The sequence below is a fragment of the Pleurodeles waltl genome, chromosome 9, assembly GCF_031143425.1.
Source record: "Pleurodeles waltl isolate 20211129_DDA chromosome 9, aPleWal1.hap1.20221129, whole genome shotgun sequence".
Lineage (NCBI taxonomy): Eukaryota > Metazoa > Chordata > Amphibia > Caudata > Salamandridae > Pleurodeles > Pleurodeles waltl.
This window is the reverse complement of record NC_090448.1, coordinates 259,450,861-259,469,203: the sequence shown is the minus strand read 5'-3', so window position 1 is coordinate 259,469,203 and position 18,343 is coordinate 259,450,861. Positions and strand designations below refer to the sequence as shown.

Below are 18,343 nucleotides of genomic sequence, written 5' to 3'. Positions count from 1 at the left end.
TTCTAAACCAGATGCATCATCTACAAAGCTATCACAGGCAGCACCACTGCTTACCTTGCAAACAAGCTTATCATCTCTGGTGGTTTTCAGCACACTGGCAGCCAGGCACCACCAGTATGCAGACTAAACAGTGTAAAAAAGAAAAAAACAAGACAGAGCGGCATTTTCCCTCTATGCACACATGTTCTGGCCCAACATCCCCATATCCACCTGGATCCCCACAACACTCCCCCAATTTTGGTACGAGCTGCAGACTCACCTCTTTGAAGAACATTAAATGACAATGTATTAACCATCTACAGCCCAGCTTCCTATCTTATTACTTGTTGATTTTATGCTTGTCTTTAACCATGTACCAGCACTCCACTCCCTATTGGGTCATTTGTACAAAAGAAATACCATATACATACAAACATATTTGCATATTGTAATGATGTAGATGAACAAGGAGATCATGAAACATTTACTTACTGGTAATCTACATTACTCCGAGTCCTATTCTTCTTGGCCACAGTACTAATTCCCCTCTGTCCCATCAAAATGTTCAGTGAAAGTTTAATAAACAGCAACCAATGACTTTGATTTACTTAAGAAATGTAAGATTTTTTTTTAATGATAAATATTTCAGTTATTTCTCCAATGTAAATTATAGGGGCAGATTTAAGAGCCCCTAGCACCTCCTTGTGCCACATTAGCGTTTTTTTTTTTACGCTAATATAGTCCAACAAGGCCAAAATCACTGCACACAATTTCAAAGTTGGCAATGCATGCATTGCGCCACTTTGTAACCCTTCCCACTACACTATGCCTGGCAGAACATTATGTATGCAAATGGGGCATGACCCGTTAGGGGGCCTGAAAAAATGGCGCAAAGAAATCTAAAAGATTTCTTTGTGTCATTTATTTGGCAATTTTAACACTTGCTCAGGGCAGGCGTTAAAAGGAGGCACACCATTGTTCACTATGGGCCTCAAAGGGCTTTGCATAACTAGCATCAAAATCTTTGATGCTAATCCTGCCAAACATCGAACTAGCATCAAAATGTTTGACGCTAGCTACCTACAGCCTTGGTGCACTGTATCTTAGATACGGTGCACAAATGGGGGTGTTAGCGGTACGCAAAGGGGCGCAAGAAAATTGGCACTGTGCACCACCTTTCTTCAATCTGGCCCATAGTTTGTACAGGGATTTTTGTCTCAAAATGCTTAAACAGTTTACCTATTACAGACCCCTTTCTGGAAAAGTCACGTCCACGCTTACAAAAGAAATACATTGTTAGTTGTAAAGCGAAATAATAAACAAAACACACACACATTGTAGACAAGCTTGCCCAGGCAACACAAGAACCACTTTTCACTGACGAAATCACTTCCATGTTTGTAAACTGTTTTATTGCTTTCAATCAGTATATGTGTGGTTTCTATTTTACAGGAAGCAATCGATTTTATGATAATATAGAGGACATGATCGGATACAGGCCATTCGTGTTAATTAAGTGGTGTTGGATGTTATTTACGCCCGGCATCTGTGCTGTGAGTATTCTTACAAATTTAAAAATCTCTGGTGTTTTGAGGGTAAGAAATACAGCCCTCATGTTCACACTGAAATCAAAATTTCACATTTTCTGTATTAAAAAAATTACTATCATTTTACAATATTTACTTTGCAGGTGGTATTTTCAGTTGTCAAGACCAGATTGCTTTAGCCTTTTTCATTTCTAATCACTATCAAGTATGCATATTCTGTAGTGCCGTAGAGAAATAACGCCTTTTATTTTAAATACATAACAAAGTAGGAATTCTAAATGTATGGTGGATGGCCTTATCATTTTTAGGTCAGCAATTTCGTACAGCGAATAATTTTGGAAATTACCTTTTAGCACGATTCTCAGTAATGGTCTGGTTCAGATTGGTCTGCAAGGGTGTCAGGTGTTACCCAAAGGGCTGGTTTGAAAGGACAATGTGGGGATAATGACTCTCCCTGGGCCTCTTTTATGGTCTAGTGGGCTGTTTTTTACGGTTAATTTGCCTGATCATTAAACAAGCATTACTTGAAGCAAGCACAAATGCATGCGGTCTTTCATACTTTGCAAAACACTCATAGAGTGTGTCTTTTCAAACATTTCTTCATTGATTTTAACATATAAATAACAAAAAGAAGAAAACCAAAATAAAAAAGTGGAAGTCATGAAGAGACCTATTCCATCATCCATATGTCATAGATACATAGAACCATAATGTTAAACAGTCTAAAAAGAAAGCACAGCGGAGTCACCTCAGACCTGGGCAACACACACCCTCAGCCGAAAGTGTGATAGAACCTGGTAATGAGGGAGGCCCCTATGCAGGCTTGGGGTGCAGAATATCATGGTAAGACCTAGGCCATCGGGTGAGCAGTGCTTTTAGTGGAAATACGTGAGGACACCCACTCAGTCGTCATATAGATGAGTACGTGTAGGTGAGAAGGGAGCCTAAGAAGACAGTGGAGCAATCCCCCTTTACTGAGCCTACTGATCTGAAAGGATCATTGTAAGTCCCAAGCCATCCCCTCCCAGTCCAAGCACACCAAAATTCAGGTCCCCAGCGGCAGCTGGTAAACCCCCATTGGAAGACCCAGAGGGGTGCCCACCAAACCTTATATGCACCCAGTGAACCCAACTGAAAATGAACAGAAGGAATGACTGGAAACAAGGGAGGAAAATTGCAAATATATGTGTCCCAGCAACAGCTCCCACATTCTTACCCCTAACACACATATCCCCTCAAGAACATCACGTTCAACCCTTGCCCATCATAGCAGTGTGGAAAGCCAACTCTGAATGTCTGGTCCCACTGAAGCCTTCCAAGACAACGTGGTTTGCTGTTTAAAAAAGATAAAGATGAGGTCCATGAATCTATGCAAATATATCTGGGCCCTGAGTTGGAGGCCAAATAGGCACAGCTCAGACAAAAGCGTAATGAGGCTCTCAACCAAGGCAGAAGTAATTCGTGTAGCCTCTTTCCAGGCCCATTGCACCACCTGGCAGTCCCACATCATATGAAAAAATCTGGCCTCAGGCAACTAAAATCTAGGGCATATAGGGCACTCAGGGAAGGACGTGGGGAATATTTGTTTGATGCGTTTCAGTGTGAGATTTGCCTTGTGTAAGAAGTTGCATTGTGTAAAGGGAAAATGTGGGTTGCGGTAAACCACCTTAACTTGTTGCAACACTCAGGTCCAGTGAGTATCCATGAGTGGCCTTGAAAGTGCACCTTCAAGTGCTCCCTCACCCTATGCATTGATGCACCAACGACCAAACTCAGTGCAACATAGAGGACTGTGATGAGTTTTCTTGTGCCCCTATGTGGTAAGATTGCATGTAGAATTGGGCATGTGGCTGGCTCAGCACGGACAGGGCCTCACATCTCCAGCAGCGTGTGTTGAATGGCATGATAGATCAAAAATGACCTACCAGTATACCATAAATGTCCATGATCTCCTGATAAGGCATATGGGTGCCCTCCAGAAACAAGTCTCCCAGCTGATAAATCTCCACCTCCCTCCAAGTAAGAACATCATGTTGTCGGGCCACTTCTCGTAGCTCAGGCGAGGTCCATATAGGGAGCAGAGGAGAGTACTGCAGGGAGGACCCCTTTCCTAGTACATTCACCTGCCAGCAGCGATGCAGCACTCTCATCTGGTGTGTTTTGTGCAGTATCAGAGACCGGGGGTCAAACAACCATGTGAGCAGGTGTGTCCCATCCAAGATCTGGCAAATGGACACCCATTCTGGACAAGGAGTTGCATCTTTTCAGCACATTGGCCATTGCAGCTCTGCTGCTGCATAATCAGAGGCACACAGACCACGCCCGAGGAGCGGACATTGTAGGAGTGTGAGAGCTACTCACCTCCTGCCTGATCCCCAATTCAACTCTCATAGAATTCCATTAAGCTCCCAAAAGAAGGGTCTAGGAAGCAAAATGGACAGGGCAGCAAAAAAGTACAGCAGCCGGAGCAAAAAGAGCATCTTAGTGATCTCCACCTGGCCTAGCAGGGACAACAGCAGAGCTAGCCAAAATAGGAGAGATCTGCAAATGAAGACTATTGTTTATGTGCCCATTACTAATCACTCTGCATTTCTTGGCAGTTTGAAATGGGGTCTCTAGTTGGCAGTCAGTTTGCACCCTGTCCATGTAGGGACCCTCACTCTAGTCAGGGTAAAGGAGATACACAGCTCAGATAACCCCTGCTCACCTCCTTGGTAGCTTGGTACAAGCAGTGAGACTTATCTCAGAGGCAATGTGTAAAGTATTTGTACAAACACACACAGTAAAACAGTGAAAACACCACAAAAGGACTTCACACCAGATTAGAGAAATGGCCAATATTTATCTAAATCAAACAAGACCAAGACAACTAAAATCTAAAATACACAAGCAAAGATATGCATTTTTAAAGTAAAAAGATTCTTAATCCCTAAAAATCAATGTATGCGTTGTTTCAGCACAAAGTACCTGGTATGCATCAAACATAAAGCTGCACGGGCAAGTGTGCATCGGATAAGCAAGTGATGTTTTGCTTTTTTCTTTACTTGTAAGTGAGGCCATGCATTGAGTCTTTCTCTGCTGGATAAGTAGTGCGGGACAAGCAGCCTCTGGTCTGTGCAGTGACGTTGAAGATTTTGATGGCCAGGGAAAATGCATGGAAAATCCGGATGCACTGCAGTGATGAATCTTCGCTGAGCTAGTGAATTATCGATTTCACTGGTGCTGCATCAATTTGTCAGCCACTGTGCAGGAGTTGCTTTGATTTTTCTGCCACTCAGCTCCAGTGGCTGGATTTTTACTCTGGTTCTGCCAGCTTCTCTTTCAGGGGCTCATGGACTGGATGTGCTTCTCATATATGTTAGCAATGACAAGTGCAGCTCCCTATAGGATAACAACCCAACCCCACAGGAATGAGGAGGCCCCCCAAGTGTGCCGACACCAAGCGAATGTCTCATCCATTTTAGTATCTGGACACATAAACTATATATTAGACTTCAGTTGTACAAAAAGGGAAAAAGAGGAAACACTGTACTAAGCACCCAGCCAAAAGCAGTCAACAAAAAGCCAGCAATTAGTAGAAGTCAAAGAAAGAAGAACATGTCCTATTTGGTGATTAGTGGATGTGTGTCCAGCGAAAGGGCAGGGCTCACAGGCACACAAGCCCTCAAAATGCTTCAGTGAGTCCAGTGTTTCCCCTGGGGCCACCTGGACATTTGTTGGCAACCTCTGGATCTTACCTAATGGTGCAGGCCCATGTCCTCACAAAAGCTCATCCGTTAACATTGGCTTCTTCTCCAGACTTTGGGATTCTCCCCCATCAGAGGCCAAGGAGCCAGCTGTGTCTGACCCAGTGTCAGATGAGCAGTCCAATCTCAGGACTTCAGAAGAGTTCTGGCCAAGCAGTAGTGCCACCTCCAAGTGTGTTGGGGAAGAGTGTCTTCAAGTCCCCAACAGCCTCTGGCACTGCTGCCACAGCATTGGCCACTCATTGACATCCTGGTCTTCTGTTCCCAATAGTCCCTTGGTGTGTGACAACGTTCAGGCATCACCAGGTGTTGAGAAGAAATGAACGATATTGCAATCCATCACCTTAAACTTGGCAGGGAAAAAGAGGGCATATTTCAGACGCATTTCTCAAGGCGCTTGTTGACCACAGCACAGGAGTTGTGGAGGCATTTTATCTCCATGGTAAAATCCGAATATGCTGAGACGGTGCTGCCTTCAAATTGCTAGGGGCTGTTCATGTGGAACAGCTGTAGGATCAAGTCTCTGTCCCTATAATTAAGCAACATTGCAACGACCAGCTTTTAGAAATTGGGTCTGAGCATATAGTGCACTTTACTAGGGACTTATAAGTAAATTAAATATGCCAATTAGGTAATTGGGTGTATATCAATAAAACCATATTTTAGGGGAGAACACAAACACTTTAGCACTGGGTAGCAGTGGTAAAGTGCAGGGAGTCCTAGGGCCAACAATTGCTAAATATCCAGCAAAAATAGGATGAGGAACACAGAATTTTTGGGGGTGAACCTGCAGAGAAGGTTGTTTTCAACATCGACTGGGCCAGAGTCCCTGCAGAGTTGGCCTGCTGGGTAGGCTGTGTGCTTTCTCCACTGTGAAGAACTTAGGGACATTACCCATTAGTACCTTGGTCATCAACCATCGTCCCAGGAACAGCTCCATGGTCGATGCCTCTGATAATTCCAGGAAGCACAGGAAACGAACATTGGTATGTTTTGAGTGGTCCACCGCATTCTCGGCTGTCCTGTGGCCTTCATTTCATTCAACTGGGACAAGAGTTCCTAAAGCATGGGTCTCAAAGTGGTAAGTGAGGATTCAGCATCATCCATGAGGTCAACTAATTTTCCATAGCCTGCTTGGAGGAGGTTGACTTGTAGCAAAATGGCATCAATCTTGGTTTCTAGAGTGCTTTTAGTGTCCAGGATGGCGTGTAATATTTTCTCGAATTGGGTGGAATAACTGCAGTGTCGCTTCAAGATGACCCAGAGTGTAGGGTCTATGCTCAAGAGGGATAGAAGGGTCTGCACCCTCCCCTAGACCTAGATGATTTGGCCTTCACCATTTGGCCCGCAGGTGGTACAGTCCCTATCATGCACTCCAGCCAGCTCTGACAGGAATAGTTTCCACCCTCAAGGCCCAAACAGGTTTGTTCTACGATCAAATAGCGACTAGTACAAATGCCTTTCAAGGCGTTTGGTGTACCTCCTTAAAGGTGATTCAGTGGAGTCCCTGTATAACTCCTAACCAGCCAGGAGGCAGGTCACAAAGACACACCCTCTGTGCTGAGGGGACCCACACAGACAATCACTGCAGACAAGCTGGCATCTGGGTACTTCTAAAAAGTGGGCCAGTAGATCCCGGATGTGACCTTAGTACATCAATGAGGCACTCCAGGCACATAAAGGACTGGTCCACACTATACCCTTGTGATTCACATGACCACTGTCATCTTCCAGACCTCCTTGGCATTGTGTAAATCAGGAACACTCAATGCAGTCAGCACAAAGCACTCCAGAAGGGCCCTCCCCATTACATAGTTCACAGCTCACCAGGGGCTTGGATCAACATTTGCATCATCAAGGCCCCTCAATTAATACTCTGTGGTCTCTCCTCCAAGTGCTAGAGGTGTGGGCCAACTAAGTGCTAGTCCTCACCCCCGGTTTTCTTTCAATACAGGGGCTTAAGCCATCAGAGGCATGCCCCCTTACCCTTGTCTTGGGAGCAGTAGGGAAGCGGTCCTCTTCAGTGTCTCATTGTGACCCTCTGGGCTTCCGCCCTACAGAGCCTCGGGGTGTCGCTGAGTCAATTGCTTTCTTGCCAATTGTACAGCCTGGTCCTGCTCACGGCCTTCAGGCTCTTGCCTACCAGCACCCGATAGGTCTCTGTAGCGGGAGTTGGTCAGAGAAGGGGCACCGGGAGAGATTGCAATACTAATGTACATGTCTCAGTGCCTAGCGTCGATGCTCTGCATCTTGGTGGGGCCTGCCTGCCAGCCGCTGCCTCACCTCCAGGAGTATGAGAAGCTTTAATTATCGGGTTGGGTCTCCACTGGCCCCCGGTGGATTGCCACGCTCCTCACTGGCTGACCAACCTGGCTGCCACCACTGTCACAGTGTTGCCCTGCTCAGCACAGCCCAAGTCCGCCGTATCCTCGCGGTTGGTGCTTCCTTGCAGGGGCTGTCACATATCATATTTGGGTCCAAACTTCAGCCACCTAGCTACCACAGGACAATGTGGGGAGCCTTAGTGCATCAGCATTGGAAAAGTGTAATCAACACTTTCATGATGCAACATGATCATAGACATTTAATTAGAGTCCTTCCATCAGACACATGTCCTTACTGTAGTACACTGCAGTACTTAGGGCAGCACTACAGGTCCCTTGAAGGAGGCATACATCCTTTTTGTAGCCAGCTGCAAAATCTTAGATTGTTGCTAGAGGTCCCTTGATGTAACACACAAACCCTTGCTTGAAGCTGGCTGTAGTGTCATAAGCCACTACTAGATAGCCCACTGACATCTGCTACTGTTATTAACAGTGCAGATTTCTTTCAATGTCTCCTTTTACTGAAAGTGGCTATAAAGACTGGCAAAATACTTGACTGCCCAATTTTGTTTTTAACAGACTAATTATAGTGAGGGCATCACTTCAACAAAGATTTTGCAATTTTATTTATGCTTTTTTCTGTGTTCTAAATAAATATGCTTTCCTGGATTATAATGTGTTAGTCCTGAATTCAACTCCTGGAACAGGTCCCCCTAATATCAATAGGTATTACCAGACATTTGTATAAATTAAAAACTCAGTTGAATGTGTGGAGTCACTCTAATTTCACAAAAGTAATGAGTGCAAGACTTGTGGACAGCACAACCATGAACTGATAGGTCCAGAAAGAAAAGTAGGTAAGGACAGTCAAGGCAATTAGTGAAATGAATGTGAGGAGAGCAAGTCAAAGCAATGACTGGAATGCAGAAAGAGAAAATGGTGATGGAAAAGAGAAAGTGGTACGAGAAAGTGCAGAAGGAATTTTAAAATGACAAGGACCATGATGGTATTAATAGGGAAACAGATAAGGAATGTAAACACTTTATGGGAAGGATAGTGTCTAAACAGAGAGAGAAACTAGTAATGAAGGGAGATAAAGTAGGAGGTGGGATCTGAGGAAAAAGAAAGATAAGTTGATAGGGAAGGCCTTGACTAAGTGAGGATGGAGAGCAAGGGAAACTATGAATATGAGGAACTTGGGAAGCAGTTACAGAAGCAGGGATGAGCAGACAGGGAGTGAAGGAGTCATGATGTAGAGAAGTACTTCTTGTAGTCCATCACAAAAACTGAATGGGAACAGTAATGGGACAATGTACCCTTCTCCAAAATACCAAGGGCTTTATGGCCAACCCATCAATACAATGACAAAGGAAGAAAAATACATGACATCTAATGGTTGCTGGGGCCTGAACAAACACCCACACTCTCTGTACTCTTTCATATTGTATTGTATTTTATTTTATAAAGTATTTGTGCCAGAGGTCTCCCAAACAGCTAAAGCTGTCTGTGGTGAGACCAAACAGTAGATGACCCTATGCCCTTATAAGAACAAGACACAGCCTCATTTTTATGCTGTTTTTGTTGGAAGGTACTACAGTTGAAAGAACATAGGCTCCTGTCAACAATATCATCCTATTGGCAGGTCTATGAGTTATCTGCTACCCTTAGAGACCTTCGGGTCTCAGTCATTTCTATGGTTCCGTTTACAATGTGCTGACAATAGAACAAATGTGCCACCGAAAATGTTGGAGTGATTCAAGAATGGCATATGCGTTCCTTTTTTCTTACTTAACCACTGGCCCTATGAACAAACAGCTGTTAAAAATGTCACAAAACAGAAACAAGTGTTATACACTCAAACAACCACTAAACATAGTACCCTAAAGTCCACAGAAACATGACAAAAACTGGTAAAAAATCAATATTACAGTATCTTGTAAAAGAGACTACTGTTTGTCCTTGTCTTATGACACTGAGGCTGCATTACACTCTTAATGGGAACAGCAATGGGCGATATAATCTTCTAAAAAAAATGCCTAGGGCTTGATGGCCAACCTATCCATGGAATGACAAAGGACAAAACACAAAACATGACATTTGATGGCTGCTGGGGCATGAACAAACACCAACTCTCTCTGTACTTTTTCATATTGTAAATTTTAAAGTATTCACACTAGAGTTCCCCCAAACAGCTAAAGCTGTCTGTGGGGAGACCAAACAGTAGATGGCCCTAGGCCCTCATAGGGACAACAAACAGCCTCAGTTTTATACTGTATTTGTTGGAAGGTACTACAGTTCAAAGAACATAGGGGGTCATTCTGACCCTGGCGCTCCATGACCGCCATGGCGGAGGGCGGCGGAAGCACCGCCAACAGGCTGGCGGTGCTTCCTGTGCGATTCTGACCGCGGCGGTAAAGCCGCGGTCAGAAAAGGGGAGCCGGCGGTTTCCCGCCGGCCCAGGGTATCCGCCAAGGCGGCGCTGCTTGCAGCACCGCCATGGGGATTCCGACCGCCTTCCCGCCAGCCTGTTTCTGGCGGTGTCCACCGCCAGAACCAGGATGGCGGGAACGGGTGCCGTGGGGCCCCCTAACAGGGCCCCACAAAGATTTTCACTGTCTGCTTTGCAGACAGTGAAAATCGCGACGTGTGCAACTGCACCCGTCGCACCCCTGCAACTCCGCCGGCTCCATTCCGAGCCGGCTTCATTGTTGAAGGGGCTTTCCCGCTGGGCCGGCCGGCAGTCTTCTGGCGGTCGCCCGCGGGAAAGCCAGAATGGGCGCCGTGGTCTTTCGGCGGGAACCGCTTGGCGGGCGGCGACCACCGACCGCCGCGGTCAGAATGACCACCATAGACTTCTGTCGACAATACCATCGTATGGGGCATGTTTGTGTTTTCTCTGCTAGCCTCACAAACCTTTGGGTTCAGTCATTTCTATAAATCTGTTTACAATGCACTGAGGTTGCAGTACACACATAAATAATCTGCCCAATATCAATTGGTCAAACAGAGGATTACAATGTTGAGAGCAATTTAAAAATTCCTTTAAGAGAATCCATAGTTGATAAACATTTTGCCGTATCTCTACTGTCCAGTAAATATAAAGGTAAAGGGAACAACCAAGACTCTAGCGGTTTAGTTCATACTATAGGGATTATATGTTTGTTCCTTCTATGTTGCTAGCAGGTCACACACTCTGTATTTCCAAAAATCAACTTTTCATTACTCTAATTTTTGATATTCCAATAGACAGCTAAAACAAGAGGCAACATCAACAGTGTTATTCACAAATGTAACTTACACTTGTGAGTGAATATACATGTGTAGTTTACTTTTAGACTTTTGATTATTTTACTACTTTTGTCTACTCATTAAATCGGAGTGTAAAGTTATTCCAAATATGTAACTTCCATGTCTGCAGCCCCTAAAACGGGGAAGTAGCCTAATTTACAAGTGTAAGTTATTACTAAAGATAGTAGTATATCTAGCACCACACTTGTCCTACTCCTGGTAGTGCATCTTCTTCCCATAGAAAACAATGGAGGTAGGGACACTAAATAAAAGGCCATAAAAAATAATGTTAAACTCAATTAAATCATTTAAAATAGTAAAAATATAAATCAATATAATATATTCGTAAAAATAATTTACAAACAAGTTACCTATGTTTAATTTAATTCTAAATTATGTTCATAACCTCTTTTCATTTAAAAACTGATATAACAATACATTTTAATAAAATGACTCCATTCCACCAAATTAAGATGTATTAAACTGTCTGAAAAGGCCTCAGGCCATAAATAGCAGCTTTCCTATAAATACTTAAGAACGTTCTCCTGTTATATAACGAACTCAGATGTACATCTGAAACACTGATAAATTATGCTTGGTATGCTTCATCATGCCAGAAACGCTCACTATATGCCTGGGAAAGCCATTAAATGTAAGATAATACATATCAGAAGCCAGAGATTAATTCCCTTGCATCTGTAGTTGTCAACGTAATGCCAAGGAATACATAATGTACAGGGTCACCATAAGGCCACGGATAGCCACACTATACCAAGGCAACCATTTTTGCAGCTGTGGCCGCTATTAATCCAAGGTGGTCTCAATACATCCGAGTCAGCATATGTCAAAACCATCACCCACCTAAAAATTAAAATATTGAAGCTACATCTAGTGACTTTGTGGCATTTCCACTAGGCTTTGAAATGTTGCTTGCCTGCCACTTGCCCACTGGTTCCAGCATTGATGGTCAACCTGATTTGTAACCAGTGCCAAGATACATAGCCCAGGACAAGGACCACTGTTGCTCAAGAGACAGAGCGATACAAGATGCAACTTTCTTTCACCTGGGCCCATGGAAACAGGGCACAGGAGATATTCAAAAGGCTGCTGGGATAGAAGGGGAGCAATACAGAGGTCTGGGGGTTGGACCTTAGGTAACATTGGCTGCCTAATGATTACTTTTCCTTACTTGTAGTAGCCTACCAGCTAAGCGCCTAGGAGGCTGGGCTCAGTTCCTATTACTCTTTAGTTCCAAGACACAAGGAAACTGCTAATTTTGCCATGGTTTGCCTGTCCTCACATGTGTGACACACTTGCTCACTAACATGTAAAAGTACGCAACTTTAACTTACACTAATCTACTGGACCTCCCTGTGCTAGACTCAGCAACAGGAGTGAAGCTGAGCAGTCTTCTATTTTTGTTCTCAAACTTCCCTTTGCTTCTGGAGAGCATCGAATACGTGCCGTGTTGCATGTAGCTAGGATTAAGTTACTCTCTGGCTCTATGTTACCTGTTATTTATCGTACATTGCCTATGTGTAAAAATATAGTGAGATTTATAGGTATTTAAATATTCAGCATAGGTCAAATAATTACAGATGTAAAGAGAAAAAAACTCTTTACAAAGATCATTATGGATGATTCTTACATGAGGGCAGACCCCACATATATCTGAGGACCAACTAATAAAACATGTCCCACTCTCTGACACTGCCAAAACCCATGAGGATAGCTTGCAATAAATGACGCCCCACTGAGACTTGAGAAAGCCATCAGAATTACTAATCACCAGGTGGTGAAACATGTGATGACCTCTGTCTTCACCACTTAGAAAGAAGACTAGGAGTGAGAAATGAAATCTTAAGCAGACTTGTCTTTGAAGATCTTTCTAACTAAATAGTTACAATAGTTTGTTATACTTTGCTATACTTATATATTCTATTACAATGAACTGAAACTGCCATTAGTGAAAGGTAACTATGTCCAATTAAATATAACTGAACATAGAGGGTCTGTTTTCCCTTTATACCAGAAATAAGTGATAGCAACTGTGCATTTTTAAGAAGACAAAATAAGTTTAAAAAGTGTGCAAGAAGAAGTAGTGTAATGTTCACACAACTAAGCAGCTTCACTTTCTATCAACACACACATTACTTTAATGCACAGTACAATATCTCAGTGCTATGAACTATCAGAATGGATTTATAATGACTAACAGCTACATCATGTGTCATCCAACATGAAAGGATGGGCTAGGAAATACAACATCTAATAAGCTGAAGTATAACCTGTGTCAACACAAATACCTGTTGGAATTCCAGATGACTGTAGAACAATCAGAATGCTATTTAGTGGCAATTCCAATGGAAATCTACTAGTTATAATTGAAGTGGCTGTGGGCCTCTTATCAAGACAAGGCTCAGTGATGAAGGTCCCTCCACCATTCACCTAAGAGGGCTGCTACAAATTGTTCAATGAGGAAGCAATTACTATGAATTCCGTGGGGTGCTTTTCTGCCAACATGGTCTGCCATGAGCAATTTGTTGTCTCAAAAACACTCAACTAGAGATGTCAAAGGGATCCTATCCTTCTTCATTTGTTATATTTACCATAACAGAAAAGTTTGAAATTGGAATTGTGCCCATTATTTGATGTCAATTGTATACATTCTGTGAAAGAGGCCATACTCCAAATATCGTTGTGCAATGCCATAGTAAATATGTGGAACCACAGTTTGGGGCAACAAGTTGTACAGACGCCTCAGATTGATATGTTTAGTTCCAATGAGATGTTGAACATTAGCATTATTTACATTATTTTCTGTCACCAGTTGAACTAAAGCGCTGTCTCATTGAGTTATTACTAACAGATAAGATATATTGGCTTCATGCCCACAATATCAAGTATTGTTCCTTTTAAACCTGAAACACCTGTTCATGAAATATATTTTGTTTTCTTCTTAGTGGACAGTAGAAATTTTGATTCGATGTATGAAAATTTCCAGGTTTGAGTAGAGCAACTTACCCATGTTTTACAAAGCACACAACTGATGAAAATGAATGCAATATATACCTGCCTAAAATATTCACTGAGACCAAGATAGACCACTAGTAGCAATTAACCGACTTACACCAAGAGCTGTCCCAGAGGTGAATCGGAGGAGGGATTAGGGGCAATCATATACAAATATGTCGGACCCTTGAAATATTCCAACCCCAGTTCTAAGGCTAAGGAAACATATGTTCTTTCATTTCTTCATGCACTAAACACACTTATGAAGGAAACAAAAAGGTCTTACAATGGATTTGTAAAATATGCAGGGGTGGCTCCTCTATTGGGGCAGAGGAGCGTTGCTCCCCCCTGCCAGCAGCAACAGCTGCACAACTTTTACCATAAAATATGTGCACAGGGCTCTCTCCAACCCAGCAATGCAGGTACTGTGTTACTGGGTTGGAGACAGCAGGTCGAGGCTTTCAGTCAGCCACAGAACACCCTGACTGGGTGCTCTGTCCAATCGTAATGCTGCTTTTTTGCTGTCAGCAGCATGAAAGCAGAGTTAGGATAGGACGCAGGGCAGGCTGTGAGCCTGTGCATGAGTCCAGTGTACGGGCACATGGTTGCGGTGAGGCGTGGCACAGCGGGGGACAAAAGGGTACTTTTAAATTTTTTTTTTTTTTGTGACCCCCCCCTCACCACACGCTGCCCTCCCCTTTTCCATACTATGAGCCGCGCCAGGAAAATATGTAAATATATGTGAAATACTTTTGTTACTTACACCACATTTTGGTGAGTGATTCGTACGTGCATGATGGACAAGTCAGACAAAATTGCAGGCATGCTACGTGCCATTCACCTTCTTTTGTATTAAGTGGCATACAGTTTTGATTAAGCTATCTGTGTTTTTTTGCAGGGAACCTTCATATTTTTTCTTGTGAAATATAAACCACTGAAATACAATAATGTCTACACATATCCCAGTTGGGGCTATGGAATAGGGTGGATGATGGCCCTCTCATCAATGGTCTGTATCCCATTGTGGATCTTCATCAAGATGTGGAAAACGGAAGGAACCTTTCAGGAGGTAATCATGTACTGCTTATATTTTTAAAATTATTATTATTAAACTAAAATAATGACATTGACTTCTGTGTTCATATACATCAAACCACAATTTGTCATCTGTTGCTTGCGTTTTGAAGGAAAATTGACCATGAAGATAGAGGAGCTCCTGTTATGCACTGGGAGAGACTCTAGTTAGTTTGGAATGCCACCATAAGAGGCCTAATACCATGAATTAAAGAGTGAGGGTCCTGCCAGCAGGCTATCTGTTTTTCATGATATTGGTGCATTGCTGCAGCCACAACACAGGTCAAGCAAATTATTTGTACACAGACATACCCATGCAAACCAGGGGGGGCAGATTTATCAAAATGTCACAAAACACAGTGCAGCAAGACACCTTGCTGAACTTTTTGTGTGATGGGGAAAGGGCAAAAATGCCCCATATTTAACATATGGTGCATTTCTGTCCTCCCCTTGCGCTGGAGAATTATATGCTGCCTAGTGCCAATGCTGGCATCCTTGCACCATGGTGCAAGAGTGTCTACACTGCAGACAGGATTGTTTTTGTACTTGAAGGCCCCCTTCCTGCATAGAAAAAAAAACAATCCTCTGAGGCGTTTTCCTCTTTCTACGTGTGCTACAGAATTAAACCTTGAAATGTATCCTACCTCACCTAGGGCCATATGTACGAACACATTTTCCCATTGACACAGAATGGGAAAAACCCTTTGCTACATCTGGCCCCTGGTTCATTGACATTCTGTTACTCTTCACATTTGTTTTACCTATTATGCAAGAATATAATACCCATGACTTTCTTCAGCCCAGCAATAGTTCATTGACATTTCAGGAAGGAGGAACTAAGAATGGACCTGACTTGGTAGTTCGGACTGGACTATTCCCATGGGGAGCAGAGTCAAGACTGATTTGCATGTGGCTGGGTCCAAACCTGGATGACATGGCGAGCAAAATAATGATGGATTAAACACATGTGATTGGGAGTGAGTGTTTCAAAAGTTTCAACACTCAGTCCATCATTTTATTTTGTGGTGCTGACATGGCTTTTTGGGCCTCTGTGATTAAAGCAATCAGGAATTACTCACAAATTGGGTAGGCTTACCCCTACAACCTTTCCTCAATGGGTTAGGGAGACCCCAGGACTCACATCCCACCCATCATCTGGCACCCCAAGGAACCTTCATCACTACTGGACTTGTAAAAGGATTCCAGGCAAACAGAACCGATTGATCTTGGCAGCTGTGGCCTGTAAGAAGGCCCTAAGGAAGTTAGGCCCCCTTCCACTTGAAATCTAAAGACAAACATATGTCCAAGGATCAAATGGCTGATCCCCTGGGTGGCTTCAGAAATGTCAAAAAAGAAAAAGAGGACTTCTTACAAGGAGAAGAGTTTTCTTTAGAAAAATTACAAAGTCCCTTTCGAACTGGGGCTTGGAAAATGTTATACTTCCCTGCTTCCAGGCCAGTCTTCTTAGTGTATTTGACCTGTATCCCATTGTTGTCGGCTTCAAAACACCGTTAGGTCCCTGTTTAACTTGATCATTGACTACCATTGACACGTTGAGCTTCTTTGATTTTTTCCACTTAAGTCATATTTCAGTTCCCCTTATTGGATTTTTGTTGTTTTGGTGTCATTTTACCTATTACTGTCTTTATCTATTTTTATAAATTGGAGTAGGCTTTTTATAGTGTTGTGTTTTCGACTTTTTAACTGCTTTAGTTCTTCTAAATATTTTATGCTTTTCTCAACAGTTAAGACTGTCTGCTCTGTGCAACAGCAATCAGCGGTTGAGCTCATGTTAAATTATTGAAACCTTTGACTGGACCTAACAAAATAGTGACTTTACTACTTGTGGAGGACTAGAATACACTCCAGTTCATATTTCAGTTTCTCACAAGGAGGATGTCGCTTTTTTTTTTTACATATTAAGATCCCAGCCCTGTGGGCTTCATGGATAACAATTGACCAAAATGCCATGGGTAGCAGATTGCCAAATATGAGACAGTACCTCTTTTTGCTTGGTCACCCCACATTTGTTTGTGAATTTAAGGTGTTGTTTTTTACTCTGTGCACTGGTACACTGGTAACCAGGCCCAAGTGCATTTCCTCTGACCCCCTAAAACTTGTTAAAAATGGCTAATACTCTGATCAGCATATTAAACTTTAAGGCTATGGTACATTGTGCCTAAAGTACACGAAAGGCAGGGAAAGTTAAACGTCAGCTGTGGATTACAGCACTAAAGTGCCATGCACAAGTGTGAATAGACAAATGTGACTCTAAGCCTACCACTTGAGCCTGGATGCTGCAGCTTTAATGCTGCAACCATCTTGACAGGAAAAAAAAACTCACTTACATATAATAATAAGTCACTGTATGTAGGGCTTGTAGCAAACAAGGCATGATGCCTGGTATTTAAAAGTAAGATGGATGTAAAATTAAAGTCAACATGCCCTTACAGTGACTGGTCCCCAAATGCTATTTTCACTGTGGGAAGGCTTGCTAGCCCATAGAGAAATACTAAGACGCAACATTAAATATTATTTCTGATACCTCAGGCTACAGACGAGGTAGGAAAATTATTCCAGGAATGTTTTTAATATTTATTAAATGTCCAACTCCACAGAGACGTCAGATCTTTATAAATATTAAGGATAAGGGACTAATTTGGATTAGCCTCCAACTGTCACCCCACTTGTGAATGCCCCTGATGAGGTGTGAAAACTGCTTTAAAAGGACAGAGAATGGCCTGAGTGTAGGGAGATGGTTTGTTCTTCTGGCAGAAAGACCAGCTGGACAATAACTTAATTTTACTTGAGAGGAGCTTCCCCTGTCACAAGCAGATGTCCGATCGCATCTGCACAGGCCATTCTTTTGTCCTCCCAGTCATGCAGCACCAAGTCCAGTGGAGAGAAAGCTGTCCCAGAACTGCCATGGAGTGACCAAGGAGGGGACTGATCATTTCCTTGTTCACACCTATGGATGGGCACATATGCTCTGCACAAGGGGAGAAGGGTTCATTGAGTGAGAGGCACGTTGTGATTGTTTCCTTAATGGCACACAGGAACTCCACTAAAAGTGGGTAGGTTACCCCTTCAAACTTTCATCCTATTTGTTAGGGAGGGTCCAGGAGTCTTCCACACGCTGGTGCCAAACATGAATGTGGCAGCCCAAGATACCTTCTTCAGAATACTTTATGAATGTATGAAAGAACAGAAGAAGGACTGTACGTGGTGTGTGAGACTTGTAAGGAGACCAGAAGGACAGGATCTGCCCCAACTTGTGCCAAAGACAAAGAAATGAACTTCAATGGTCCGTTGACTAACTTCCTGTGTACACTACAGTGCCACAGCAAGCCGCAGGAGACCTTTACCCAATGTG

General features: G+C 43.1%; 1 protein-coding gene across 1 annotated transcript in view; it reads left to right on the top strand.

The window, feature by feature from the left end:
- Positions 1-18,343, top strand: part of SLC6A11 (solute carrier family 6 member 11) — a 968,432-nt gene that overhangs the window by 930,222 nt on the left and 19,867 nt on the right. Inside the window, exons 13-14 of the mRNA XM_069206667.1 lie at positions 1,432-1,532; positions 14,795-14,965. Of these exons, the coding sequence (XP_069062768.1) occupies positions 1,432-1,532; positions 14,795-14,965 (272 nt within the window). The remainder of the gene's footprint in view (positions 1-1,431; positions 1,533-14,794; positions 14,966-18,343) is intronic.